Source organism: Neovison vison, chromosome 6 (genome assembly GCF_020171115.1).
Source record: "Neovison vison isolate M4711 chromosome 6, ASM_NN_V1, whole genome shotgun sequence".
Classification (NCBI taxonomy): domain Eukaryota; kingdom Metazoa; phylum Chordata; class Mammalia; order Carnivora; family Mustelidae; genus Neogale; species Neogale vison.
The window spans coordinates 207,007,133-207,021,992 of record NC_058096.1 but is presented as its reverse complement, the minus strand read 5'-3'; the positions used below and the strand labels follow the sequence as shown (position 1 = coordinate 207,021,992).

Genomic DNA, 14,860 nt, shown 5'->3' with positions numbered 1-14,860 from the left:
TCTTAGAGCCTTGTTTTTAAACGTAGCTGCTTATGCTCTATTTTAAAAGGCAGAACACAAATCGGACTCTACCCTATCATTACAATGATGTTATGCACTGAGCCTTGAAGAGAGTACAGAAAAACAAGAATTTTTACTTGAGGTGGAGGTAAAACCACTTTTTTCTTCTGTTTCAACTCATGTTACATTTGCCTATACAACATATTATTTTTTAAGTAGGCTCCATGTCCAACGTGGGGCTAGAACTTACCAATCCTGAGCCCAAGAGTCGCATGCTCTACTGACTGAGCCGATCAGGTGTCCCTGCCTACACAACATATTTTTAGTCTTATAAACCCTTAAATTTCTCCTAAATCCTAGCTTCTCAATTTAGCATTAGATAGAACATACCCTACACTGAGCCAGCTGTTTAATATCCGGTGTAACTTAGAAAGTCAGCATATAAAGTTCCACTCTGATTAAAAAAAAAAAGAAAGAAAGAAAGAAATCAGCCCAAATAGTGAACTCTTATACCAGTACTGTTTATTCAGAAAGAAAAAAAAAAGTTTAAGGTTAAACAGCTGACATGTTTTACTAAAACATTCTTTGCTTCATTAACTATCTTTCTCATCCACTTTTGCTTGCCACCATTACACATTACACCAATCCCTTTCATTTGGGAAAATGTTAAACACTATTTTAAGAGGAAGAAAAGTACATCTGGTCCCACTGGCACTAAGCCATGAATTATTTTTATTTATGACTTTTGCCTGAAAATATTCTTTCCTAATCTTTAAAATCCGGAAAAAAATAATGCTTTCATTTGCAAGAGTTTAATATCTCATAAATAACGCCTCCTATACATACCATTTTTTAAGACCATTCATACAATCTTAATTAGAAATACCAATATAATGTGAATCACGTAACAGAAAATACTTCATGTAATGTTATCTGTAGATTTTATCCTAAATATTAACGTTATACTTGATAAGTACTATCCATATGTATTATGTTACAGTGTTGGGGTTTTTTTTTAAAGATTTTATTTATTTATTTGACAGAGGGAGAGTGAGCAAGGGCAGGGTGAGGGGCAGAGAGAGAGAGAGGGAGAAGACTTTTTGCTGAGCAAGGAGCCTGATGTGTGGCTCGATCCCAGGACCCTGGGATCATGACCTGAGTCCTGAGTTGAAGGCGGATGCTTAACCGACTAAGCCACCCAGGCACCCCTGTTACGGTGTTTTAAATGATACCTTCAACCAGTTCTTAATTAAATAATTCTAATCTGACTCATTATATACAGGAATAAGAAAGTAAACTCATGTAATTAGAGGTAAAGGAACATGGAGCTTTCAAATGAGTTAGAAAAAAAATACAGAGGAAAAAGTGATAGAGCAAATGTAGTAAAATGTTAACAATCAGGGACTCTGAATGAAGGGAAAATGAAAGTTCTTTGCATTATTCTTACAAAATTTTTACTTTGAATTAATATGAAATTTAAAGTTACTCAAAAACCTCAATTAGGCACACAGCTCAGAAAATGAAGTTACATTCATCATCCAGCTGAATAATTCCCATTAGAACAAAATGAGTATGTACTTCCAATATCTAAAAATTTATTCATAAATTATATACAGGTACTTACTACATTGTTATTATACATATATAACAAATCACATATTCAAAAGTAGGTATTTTAAAAAAAATTTTTTTTTAAGTAGATCCTTTTTTTTTAGGATTTTATTTATCTATTTGACAGAGAGAGAGATCACAAGTAAGCAGAGAGGCAGGTAGAGAGAGGGGGAAGCAGGATCCTTGCCGAGCAGAGAGCTGGATTCGGGACTCAATCCCAGGACCCTAAGATCATGACCTGAGCTGAAGGCAGAGGCTTAACCCACTGAGACACCCAGGTGCCCCGTAAGTAGGTATTTTAAAAGGAGAAAGTTAAAAAGCAAATCCAAAGAGAAGGAATGATCTTGCTCCACAACTGAATTCATCCCGTACCCAGTAACTCCCAGTAACTCTCTTCTGATTCAACCTGTACTCTAAACTCCAGCTTTCACTTCCCACAAGATTTCTAAACCTGAGGAACCAATCGGAGAACCAACTCTAACAAAGTTAGACTAAACTGAGTACCCTTCCCCAGAAACCTGCTTTTACTCTGGCTTTCCCCTTCATGATAAAGGTGTCTGATTGCTCAAGGTAGCAAAGTCTTTCTCTTTCCAGCCCCTGTATTGCCCCCCACCCCACAAGAATATTACCAAGTTCTGCCCCCTTGAATTCTGAGTTCCTTTCCATCCTCTTTAAATCCACTGCTTCAGACGCCTGGGTGGCTCAGGGGTTAAAGCCTCTGCCTTCAGCTCAGGTCATGATCCTAGGGTCCTGGGATCAAGCCCCGCAGCGGGCTCCCTGGTCAACAGGGAGCCTGCTTCCCCCTCTTTCTCTGCCTACCTCTCTGCCTACTTGTGATTTTTCTCTCTCTGTCAAATAAATAAATAAAATCTTTAAAAAAATAAAAATTAAAAAAAAAATCCACTGCTTCTGGGGCACCTGGGGGGCTCTCCGCTGGTTGAGTGTCTGCCTTTAGCTCAGATCATGGTCCCAAATCGAGCCCTCAATGAGGCTCCCTGCTCGGTGGGGAGTCTGCTTTTCCCTCTGCCTGCTGTTCTCCCTGCTTGTGTTCTCTTGCTCTTGCTCTCTTGCAGATAAATAAAATCTTTCAAAATAAGCAAGTAAAGAAATCCAGTTTTCTCCACATGGTATCATCACAGTGGATTATTAGAGCAGTTTCTTCATGGAGAGTTTTCAAAGCCTCCAACCTCAACAGCTTCCAACCCATTCTTCACACTGAAGCCTGTAGGATTATCCTAAAACCCAAAATCAACTAACCCACCCACTACTCTCTCCCTTATTGTGGTTCCCCAACACTCAGGAGATAAAGACCACACATCTAGGACAGTAAACTTGGCCTATTACGACTGATTCTAGCCCATTTCTCTGCCTACTTGTCCTCAGCTCTCATCTTACTGAAGAGTCACAACTACCTTGGGAGTACCACATTTTCTCAGGCCTTAATGCTTTTACACGTTGCTATCACTGCCTGGAAATCCCATCCTTCAGCATTTCCCTGAAGAACTCAGACTCAACTTTCAAGTCTTGAATCCAAATGCCCTTTCCCCTGGAAGACATTTCCTGAGATCACCAGCAAACTCAAAGGTTCTATTCCTTCAGGCCACTACAGTGTGTGCCCCCCCAGGACAAGCAATACACTGTACTGCTCTTTAAATTCTCAGAATTTGATAAGCAACCAAACACTTAATACTAGCTGAGCTCCTATCAGTTGGGGGGTGGGGAGCACTTTCTAACAAACCTCAGGGATAACCAGATAATCTAAGAAAAAAGATAAAACCAGATCCATTGCTCACACTGAATACAAAGATAAATTCTAAATAGATGGGAATTAAGTATAAAAAATGAAGCCACATAAGTACTAGAACACCTCACTAAATTCCTTCCTCACCTACGAGTGAAGAAAGCTTCCCAATTCAAAAACCACAATTTTATGGGCACCTGGCTGGCTCCCTCAGTGCAGCCTGTGACTCTTGATCTCAGGGTGTAAGTTCCAGCCCCACTGTGGGAGTAGAGATTACAAAACAAAAACAAAAGAAAACGAAAAAATACAATCCTGTATCTGACTAAATAAAAATGTCTAGGTAGCAAAAATGCCATAAGCAAACTAAACACATTTACTGCAAGAGCAGTAAAAAATATACATTCTCTTCAGGGCACCTGGGTGGCTCAGTAGTTAAGCATCAGCCTTCAGCATCAGCCTTCAGCTCAGGTCATGATTCCAATGTCCTGGGATTGAGCCCTGCCCATGGGCTCCCTTCTCAGCGGGAAGCCTGCTTCTCCCACTCCCCCTGCTTCTGTTCCCTCTCTCGCAGTCTCTCTCTGTCAAATAAATAAACAAAATCTTAAAAAAACAAACAAAAAAAAACTAAGTAAGCTCTTGAATTAAAAAAAAAAAATACACACACACACACACTCTCCTATTCTGAATCATACCTGAGAGAGCAATGAGTTGTTAAAAAATTTAGTGATGAACTAAGAACACCCAAGTCAGCAACTTCTAAGATTTAAAAAAAAGGTCTGCCTCTAAATTCAGTGGAGGCAGCAAACATTGGACTGGAAACTGCAAAAACCCAAATCAGAAAATTAGAAGACAAAAATTATGAGAAAAGCTACAAGTTATTCCTAGAAATCTAATGTTTATACAGAGTTCAAAAATATAAATGAAGGAATATGGGATAGGAAAGAAGACAAAATGAATATTCCCTGAGCTAAAGAAATATAAATGAGTCTTTGGATTGTGACTTATAACTAGTTATATTTCTGAATTTCAAAGATCAGTATAAACAAGGGGAAATCAAGTTATCAGATTTTTCTCTACAAAATCAAATGAAAAGGAAAAAATAAAACCAGGGGCACCTGGCTGGCTCATCTGGTAGACACGCAACTCTTGATCTCCAGGTCGTGAGTTCAAGCCCCACGCTGGGTGTTGAAATTACTAAAAATAAACAGACTTAAAAAGGAAAGGAACAAAACCTACATATTTCAAAAGGAAAAAAGGCATAACCCAGTATTTCTACACCAAACTATCCAAGTATCAACTGCAAGGACAACAGAATTATATTTTCACACAAACTCAGAAAATCTTACCAACAGAAGATAAAAATTCCACAAAAAAGTATCCTAGCCACAAGAACTGCACCAGGAGAAAGAATGGAGACCTGGTAGAAAAGAGACTACAAGGAAACTACGACATAGTAAAATGTTCACAGTTAAGTCTATAAATAGTTGTTGTGAAGTTTCATGCAAATTTTAAATGTCTCCTAAAAGTGACACTTCCTACACTTAAAAAGTTAATAATAATCTATCATGAAAATTCCACTAAGGCTCTTTGTTTATTCTATAGGATAGCAGCAGTAAAGGAAAGAGCTGTAGGCTGCACTTGAGAGTACAGACACTGAAGATTCCCCAATGTTATTCCAAGTTGATGTACTTACCGGGAGTTTGGTGAAGGCCGGATTCGTAACATGCTTCCCAAAGGCATCTTCCTGGAACTGAAGAAGCTGTACCACCAGCCCAGCCAGCGTTTTGTTGGTAGGAGCATCCGCATGAACATACTGCAAGATAAAGATGGGGACTCAAAAACTGGGACAGTCGTGTGGAAGAGAACAGTAGCTTACTTCCTATTACCTACTAAGCACTGGCCAGGTGACAGATTTGCAGAGGTCTGAACCTTGGTCTCTGTGTAAAAAAGAGCTTACAAAAGTAAATACTGGGAGCAGTGGGAAGGGAAAGATAACTGATCTCTTTACTTAACAGGTCTGAAGGAAAGAAACCATGCCCAAGCAATGAACCCAAGTCACCGCGTGTACACCTGGACCTAAAGTTGATGGTGAGGTCTTGAACCTCAAACTTGAGCCTGAACTATCATCAGATGAGACCTATTAGCAAATGTATTAAGCAGGAGGATAACTTGTGGCAGAGAGCAGACTGTACTGTTTTTAAAACGGGCTAACAAATTTCTTTGATACTCCTCTCATCAAGAAGTAGGGTGTATGCTCTTCCTTTGCTCAATCAAGACCATCCTTAATGATTAACTTGTAACCATCAGGATGCAGTGGGGAGATCAGGAGTGATGCTGTGGGACCTCTGAGGGTAAGTCAAAAGCTTCCAGGTAGTCCCTTGGGAAGAGTCACCTCTGGAATCCTGAACTACCACGAAGTCCAACTACCTGAAGGCCACCATACTTTGAGGAATCCCAGACGACAGGGAGAAGCCTCTTGGAGATACTACGGCCAGAAGCCCCAGCTGATGTCCCAGAAGACTGACAGTACAACCACCAGACACATGAGAAATAATGGTTCCAGATGATTCCGCCTCCAGCTGTCAAGTTATCCCCAATCATCAAATCTTCCCAGTTGAAACCCTAGACACAGTTCTCAGAGAAAACTGTCCCCATTGTACCCTTCCAAATTCCTGACACACAGAAACTCGGAGCATAACAAAATGGTTGTTTTATGCCAAGAAGTTCTGAATATAATAAAATGGTTGTTTTAATGTGCACTTAAAAATGGTTAGGACAGTAAATTCTGTTACTTTTTTTACTACAATAAAAAAAAATTTTAGGGGCATCTGGGTAGCTCAGTCAGTTAAGTATCTGCCTTCAGCTCAGGTAATTGATCCCAGAGCCCTGGGATTGAGCCCAACGCCAGGCTCCCTGCTCCACAAGGAGCCTGCTTCTCCCTCACCTCCTCGCTGGGCTCTCTCTCGTTATTTGTCACTATCTCTGTTGCTATCTCTCAAATAAATAAATAAAATCCTTAAAAAAAAATTTTTTTTAAACAAATATATTCGAAAAGTTATCCACACTAATGTCGGCAATGTCCAAAGGCCAAACCAGTGGCAGGGAACAAGCTAGTTCCACAGCAAGGATAGATAACAGGTAACATGACATGGAAAGCATAAACTAGCAACTTAAACTAAATATCAAAGTTTAATTATGAAACGTTTAGCATCACTTTGGAAAGCCAACGCAGTCAATAAATTTTTTTTTTAAGCCTCCAATTTTAAGCAGGAAAAACATCTAGAGACCTCCTTGAAATTCAAAAGATAACAAAAGATAGCAAAATGAATTTTTCTTCCTGGGACAAACCTCATTCCCCTTATCATCCAACATTTCAAGATTAATGTGGTAGAGGTTTCTATTACAAAAAATAATTTGTAAGTGATTTATACATGGCAAAATGATTATCAACTGCACATTCTACTCTTACTAGACGGAATGGCTCTCAATCTGTACTACTGCCAAGCAAAGATAAAGCATGATATAAAAAGGCAATTCTTCTTAAAGCTTAGTATCCTCCCAAATTTTACTTATTCAGGTGCATTAGCTTTCCACTCTCAATGAAACAGCCAGCACGCAGTTCACTTTGCTAAAGACTGATATTTTGTTGGAATGCTTTATATTACAAGACCAAATGCTGGTAAAATCCAGCCCACTGCCTGTTTCTCTGTGGACCAAAAGCTAAGAGCAGTTTTTAGATTTTTAAATGACTAGAAGGAAATCTTATTTTATTTCGTTTTTTTTTACGATTTATTTCAGAGAGAGGGAGAAAGCATGGGCAGAAGAGGCATAGGGAGAGAGAGAATCTCAAGCAGACTTTGAGCTAACAGGAAGCCCAACCCAGGGTCGGATCTCACCACCCTGAGAATATGACCTGAGCTGAAACCAAGAGTCAGACACTTAACCAACTGCAATACCCAGGCACCCCTGGAAAGAAATTTTAAATAATATTTTGGGGCACCTGGGTGGCTTAGTCGACTGAGGATCTGCCTTTGGCTCAGGTTGTGATCTCGAGGTCCTCAGATCAAGCCCATGTTGGGCTCTCTGCTCAGAGGGAGTCTGCTTCTCCCTCTCCCCCACTTGTCTCCGTCTCTCTAATAAGCAAAAAACAATCTTTTTTTTTTTTTTAAAGATTTTATTTATTTATTTGAGAGAGAGAGACAGTGAGAGAGAGCATGAGCGAGGAGAAGGTCAGAGAGCGAAGCAGACTCCCCATGGAGCTGGGAGCCTGATGTGGGACTCGATCCCGGGACTCCAGGATCACGCCCTGAGCCGGAGGCAGTCGTCCAACCAACTGCGCCACCCAGGCAAAAAAAAATCTTACAAAAAAAAAAAAGGTAATATTTCATGACACATATTACATGAAATTCAAATTTCAGTGTCCATAAATGAAGTTTTATCAAAACACAGCACATTCACTACACATTGTCTATGGCTGCTTCCATGTAACAGCAGTCCAGCAGTTAGAATTGAGATGGCCTGACCTAAAAAGCCTAAAATGTTTACTCTCCTACCCTTTATAGAAAAAAATCTGCCTATTCCTGTTCTAGACATTCCTTTTTCATCCTTATAAAGTTTTCTTTTATATTATGGGTGTTCCATGAAAACACGTTTTCATAAGGTCACCAAGTTAAACACCTATGCCACACCACCAATCAAAAAATGGAAAAAAACTTCATACAACTAAGCATGTAAGATATCAATTCTGTTGGCCTAAAATAATGTTTTCCAAACTTTAGACCCATTCGGAGTTTCGAATTCCATAGGTCAGGCCCAAGAATTTGTATTTCTAAGAAGTTCTCGGTGACACAACTGGCGTGGGAACCCACTTCAAGAACTACTAAACTGGGGCACCAGGGGGGGCTCAGTCGGTTAAGCATCTGCCTTTGGCTCAGGTCATGATCCCGGAGTCCTGGGATCAAGCCCCACATAAGGCTCCCTCCTAGCAGGGAATCTGCTTCTCCTCCACCCCTCAGCCTGCTTGTGCTCTCTCTCACATTCTCTCTTTCAAATAAACAAAAATATTAAAAAAAAAAAAAAAAAAGAAGAAGAAGAAGAAGAAGAAGCAGCACTAAACTTTTTTTTAAAAGTCTGTTTCAGGTATTACTATACATCTTAAAGAATATACTTTATTATAATTTAAAACTTAAAGGGGAGCCTAGGTGGCTCAATCAGTTAAGCTTCTTACTTAGGCTCAGGTCATGATCTCAGGGTCCTGGCATCCAACCCCGAGGCAGTATGCTTCTCCCTCTCCCTCTGCCCTCCCCTTGACTCCATGTTCTCTCTCTCTCAAATAAATAAATCTTTTTTAAAATGTAAAAATAGAAGTTAAAAACCAGTTAAAAACAATTTTTAAATGTTGAAAACTACTTAAAACTCCCCTTTCCTGTAATATACTGCCTACTGCCAATTCCCACAAAAACTATCAAGTTTACTTTTTAAGGACTACACACTCTAAAGTGACAACTCAGTATCTGTTTTTTTTCCAACTTACTCAACATAGTAAATCTTTAATAAGTAATACTCAATTAGTAAATAATTCATAGCACCCACATAATAGACTCTTTAATAAACTCTTCAAATGTATCCTACAGAACTGACAAAATATGGAGTCTATATCTGCAAGGTAACTTTATTTTTATAAGAATAGGTTTCTCAAAGGGGTCATATAATGTACTGCAATTTTCTGTACCAAGTGACATGAAAAATTAAATTAGTCTAACTTTTTATTTTTCAGATACCTGTAGATAACTGAACAATGCCAAATCCTAAAACTGAAAAACATACCATTGTGGAGGAAGGCTGTTCAGCAAAAACCAAATCAACCCTTTAGGAAAAATTAAGTTTAGCAACTGCTATACACATAGTTTCATACATATTCTAGATTTCACTACTATGCAAGTTTCATCTGATGTATTATCATTGAGAATACAAAAACACGTAAAAGTTTTCATGTAGACAACTTTATAGTTTCAAAATAAAGATGGCCAGGTTCAAAGTTCAATCAAAATTATTACCTTAGCTATTTTTAAATCCAATTTTTTTAAGATTTTTAAGATTTTATTTTTATTTTATTCATGAGACACACAGAGAGAAAGGCAGAGAGAGAAGCAGACTACCTCGGGGCCGGATGCCAGGACCCTGGATTCATGACTTGAGCGGAAGGTAGACAGACACTTAACCAACTGAGCCACCCAGGTGCCCCCAATTTTTTAGTTATAAAATATTCAACCCTGGTTAGATACTTTGTCCAAATCACCCACAAAAGTTACCAAACATGAAAAGGTGACATTTAAATGAACCGTCACATTAATATATTAAACTATACCTCACAACCACTCAAAAGGCAGCCAATGTATGACCAGAAGGTCTTTAAATCAACTTTTTTTTTTTTAAGATTTTATTTATTTGACGGAGAGAGAGACAGAGAGGGAACACAAGCAGGGGGAGTGGAAGAGGGAGAAGCAGGCTCCCCGCCAGGCAGGGGGCCTGATGCAGGGCTTGATCCCAGGACTCTGGGATCATGACCTGAGCCGAAGGCCGCTGCTAAAACAACTGATCCACCCAAGTGCCTCTTAAATCAACTTTTAAACATCTCAAAATATTAACATTCTATTTAACCAATACGAATAAAGCAAGCTGATCATGGGATGTACGCAAAAGTATCATTACCACCTCAAATTTAACATAATCCCATCTTCAACAACTATAGCATTTGATTCAGTCTTAGGGAAGTCAATCTTACTCTCAATTTGCATACGGAAAATTAAAACAGAAATCAAGTTATCTGCTCAAGGACATCAGCAATTAGCAGCCAACAGTATGGAACACACAAGTTCCAAAGTGTAATGCTCATTCACTATCCTATAGGTACATAATAGAGCTCATTTCCAATGGCTTCAAAAAACATTACCTAAAACATAAAGATTCTTGACAGCTTTCAAAATACTGAAATCTGATTAACAAAAAAATTAATGACTATAAATTATTTCAGTCATAAACATTTTATCTTTTGATCAAAAAAAAGTTCAACAGCATGTTTTACTTAAGACAACCAAAAATTTTTAGTCTCAAGTATTTTAAGAAAGGTAGAAAGATTAAAAAGAAAAGAAAGGTAGGAAGATAAGTTTAGAAAGTTTTATCAATATATCGGCTTCACGCTATCTATGGCATGAATGAAATATCAAGTTTAACAACTTGTCCCTAAACAAACCTACTGCAGTAAATGCCCCATAAAACAAACCAAAAAACCTGTCTTTAACTGTTAAATATTTTATGTAAAGTGTACTGAAAGGCATTCCTTTGGAAATCAAGTCTACTTTAGTAACCACCCTTAGATTGAAATCATCCTGACATCTTAAATCTTAATTCAAGAATAAACCAAACCAGGAAGAAATTCACCTGGGAACTTAACGGTTTACAGATAACCTTCACCTCCAAAGTATCTGAGTTGAAACCATGTAAGACCAGTAAGGCTTTATCGTTTGAAAACGACTCAGAAACCACTGATAGAAATACAGCTTTCATCTTCACCAAAGTTAGAATGAAAGACATGTAGCCAATAATACAAAGGCCGCTCAGGCGGGAGATGAACAAGCTTCTGCCCTGTGGCTGGACTTAAAATGCAGCCTCAAGCCAACAGCCCTCTGCTTCTACTCACCTACTTTTTCCCCTCTCCAGGAGTCACCTCCTCTGAACTTCTCTGGCCTAGTTGAAGCTCATCCTAATCAAAAAGAACTCCCTCTTCCTTCTGTGTTCCTGAGCCAGATTTAGCAACAAAGCTTAAATGACGAGGTTCCTAGACTAATCTGTTCATTCACTGAACAAACATGTACTGAGTACCTACTAAGGACACAGAGAAAATAAAAATACAAGGAGGTTCTCTTTTAACTTGAAACTTGAAAATGAGTTTTACAAGTGTCTATGTCTATTTTTACCAATACATTTTCCGTTACCTTCCACTACATTCCTTGATGAGAGGGATTATGTGTAGCAAAAAGAACCGGGGCTCTGGAGCCAGGCAGACCTTCACTGAATTCCAAATCTGCCACTCCTAATTGTAATCTTAGAACTCTAAGTCACTCACATCTGGAGTCTCAGATTCCACTCATGTGTAAAATGAAATAAATATGTATTAACCACAATGGCTGTAAGGATTTGAGTAATGGTTTAAGTGCCCAGATACAGTTAGATGCCCGGTTGTCCACGGAATGCATGAATAAACCCATTAATAAAAATGGGACTACCAATGTCATGTTTCATTCAGTTGCTGAGATTTATCAATATGAAATGTAGTATTAAATGCAAAAGAAAAGTTTAATTAAAACTCATCAATGTGTACACTGAGTGGAAATATACTGTGTCCTGGATAGTACTTTCACTCTGGCCTTATGAAACCCTGATATCTAACTTTTACTTTACCTTTAAGGCCTGAAGAATACTGAGCCACCATCTGCCCAATGGCCTCAACACTCTGGGACACATTCCTCAGTCTGCCCCAGAACCACTTTTTCACCCACCAAGCAAACCCATTCCAACAAAACTGGGCCCAAATAGATGCACACAGAGTCTGTAAAGGTAGAAATTACTATTATTTCTCCTTCTCCTTCCTCTTCCTTGATATCCAAAGGAATATTTCTCATTTCTGCTAAAACTACATTGATAAACTAATGTTATATGTCAATTATACCTCAATAAAGAAATCAAGACTGAGAGAGGAGGAAGGCTACAATAAGGTACACTGAATTTAAAACCCAAAGCATTGGCTTAAGGGCACATGATAAAAATAATACTTTCATAATATAAATATTCAATTCCCTTAGTCAATTCTAGAAGCTCTGCTGCCTACAAAAAAAAAAGTGACCAATTTATCACTGTATAAGGGAGAGCAATATTCTTGTCTACTTAAATGCAGATGAGAAAAACTGGCAATCCCAAATGTGACTGCAAAATTTCAGGGCGAAAAAAATTTTAGCATATAAAAATATACATCGTCTCTCACTTCCTAAAACTTCAGGAAGAAAGTCACTTCTGAAAGCACTACAGTGTAACGTCAAAGGAACCCAAGATCCTATCCCTATCAACCTCCAAAACTTGACAGACTCCATTGCGCTGCAGAACTCAAATGACTAGGTTTCTAGACTACCTCCTCTTTTCATTCACTGAACAAATATTTACTAAGCAACTACTGAGGGAGCGGCTATGAGTACCAACCATGTTGGGGTAGGGGACAATGCAGTCAAGAGGCCTGACAAGGTCCTTGCCCCAGTGTTATGGTTCTCAATGAGGGGAAGTATGGCAATAGAAAGGTATTTTCGGAAATCTGGGGCAGAAGAGGTATTTTGGGCAGTCTGCTTCATTACACCTTCCAAGGGAGTCATTCCCATGTATCTACAAGGGGAGTTAAAAAACACTCGTTATAAATAAAAGGTTAAGTCACAACTTTCAATACCACTGATTCAGCGGAACTTACCTCCCCAAAGTAGGAGAAACAGCTAGATGAAAATAATCTCACAAAATGGTACAAGACAAATAAAGGTGATACGAAGTGCGGCAGTCAAGTATAAATGGGGTTCTCAGGGAAGGCCTCCCTGAGAAACACAGTAGGTACAAGTACGTTAACTCTTGTACTCACACTGCAAGGAACTACAAGTACAATAAACACTGTCATTCTTTTTTTTTTTTTTTTTAAACATCAGCGCTCATCAATACAATCACCCATTATATTGGCCTGCTGTTACTAACTTCCGAGTACAATGTCTAGTCATTCTTTACCAAACCAACAACAGGCAACAGAACCTGAGCTACCTCACTTGACTTGAAACAAAACTTGAAGCTGCCCTCACAACCCTGGCTCGGACAGTTTGTAAGAATCATTGTTCGCACACCCAGTGCCGCTAACAAAAGAGATTCACGCCCTCCGGGTTGCTGAGCTCGAGATGCTCCTGCACGCCGGGGCGCGCTGGGGCTCTGGCCCGCGGTGCGGGGACGCCCAGAGGCCTGGCCCCGGGGGCCCGGTGCAGCCCCCGGCGCGCGGGCGCCGAGAGCGGACGGCGGGGGCGTGGCGGGCCCGGCGCCTGCCTTTGTTGTCCCTCGTGGCGCGCGGGGGGGGAGGGGCGGCCCGAGGCCCGCGAGGCCAGTAGCTGCGCCCGGCTCCCGTCGCGTGGCCTCCCCGGCCCCCACGGGCGCGCGAACCCACCTTCTTGTAGTGCTTGCCCAGCCAGACCCGCACCGAATCCAGCTGGGACACCGTCTCCGGGCTCTCCCAAAACTTGCTGGCGGGGCCACCGTCCTTCCGCCGATAAACGGCCAGGCCCGTGGCCGTCGCCGCGCCTCCTGCGCCCCCGGCGCCCGCCGCAGCCCCCAGCCCGCCGCCGCCCGCCGCCGCGGCCATAGTCGCCGTCCGTCGTCCCCACCGCCCGGCCCGCCCCGGCCCTCGCGGCGATCCCCGTTCGCACCCGCACGCGCGCGCGCGTAGCCGCCGCCACCGCCTCCCGGCCCCGCCCAGCCAACCCCCTTCCGGCGCGGAGGGCCAGCCCCGCCCCTTCTCGGGACCCGGTCCTTAACCGAAGAGGGCACGCGCGCACGCATGCGCAGCACCGGCGCCAAGCGGGCTGGGGACGAACACTTGCTCCCGCCTCTTCCGCCCGCCGAGGCGTGCTGCGCACCTTCCTCGCCACTCACCCAGGGCGTGCGGGTTGTCCTATAGCCAAGTTCCTGCATCCCGTGAACCACTGCACAGAGGTTCTGTGTCATCCCCTGGCAGCGCCGGAGAGGAAAGACCTGGCGTGAGAAGTTCGGAGGGGGAAGGCCGTTTACGGTGTGGAGTGCTGCCCGAGGAACCCCTAGGCGGGGCGGGAATCTGCGTTTGTTTCCCCCCCTGGCCTCAGACTTAGTGCATGGAGTGGCCGCGTAGCCTTTGTAAGCGTCCACCTGGCACCACCACCCGGCGCTGCTTGGGCAGCGCACACCTTCCTACCCCCGGTGGCTGCAGCCATGCCGGCTCTTTCCTACCTCGGGGCCCTTCACCAGCTGGTTCCTGAGACCTGGACAGGTTTCACCCTATGACTGTGGCTTAGGCGCTTTCAAATTCATAGCTTAAGGGTGTGTTAGAAAAAACGATCTCTGACCGTACTTATTGACCAGCTAATCACATTCACCGGACATTCTCTATGTAGCACTCACCACGACCTGATATTTTTCTTATTTGTCCACATCCATTACATGAGAACCTAACCGTGATTTGTTTACAGGTGTACTCTCAGAGCTGGGAACAGAGCCTGTTATCTAATAGATAGTCCATAAATATTTGATGAATGAGTGAATGAATGACCTACGGAGGAGCAGAAAGATTTTAAATTATTAACGAAGTTTGATTGGCCAATATGGCGTTATAAACATGATATTATGTAACGCCAGAACAGCAGGTGACTAATTGCTTTTGAGGAAATCTAGTGAGGTTTCAAGACC

General features: G+C 41.5%; 1 protein-coding gene across 3 annotated transcripts in view; it reads right to left on the bottom strand.

Moving 5' to 3' along the window:
* SMARCC1 (SWI/SNF related, matrix associated, actin dependent regulator of chromatin subfamily c member 1) overlaps positions 1-13,784 on the bottom strand; it is a 170,918-nt gene extending 157,134 nt beyond the window's left edge. For all 3 annotated transcript variants that reach the window (XM_044253682.1, XM_044253683.1, XM_044253684.1), the window contains exons 1-2: positions 13,590-13,784; positions 5,046-5,165 (exon numbers count right to left, since the gene is read on the bottom strand). In XM_044253682.1, coding sequence (XP_044109617.1) covers positions 5,046-5,165; positions 13,590-13,784 — 315 coding nt within the window. The remainder of the gene's footprint in view (positions 1-5,045; positions 5,166-13,589) is intronic.
* Positions 13,785-14,860: the final 1,076 nt, after the last annotated feature.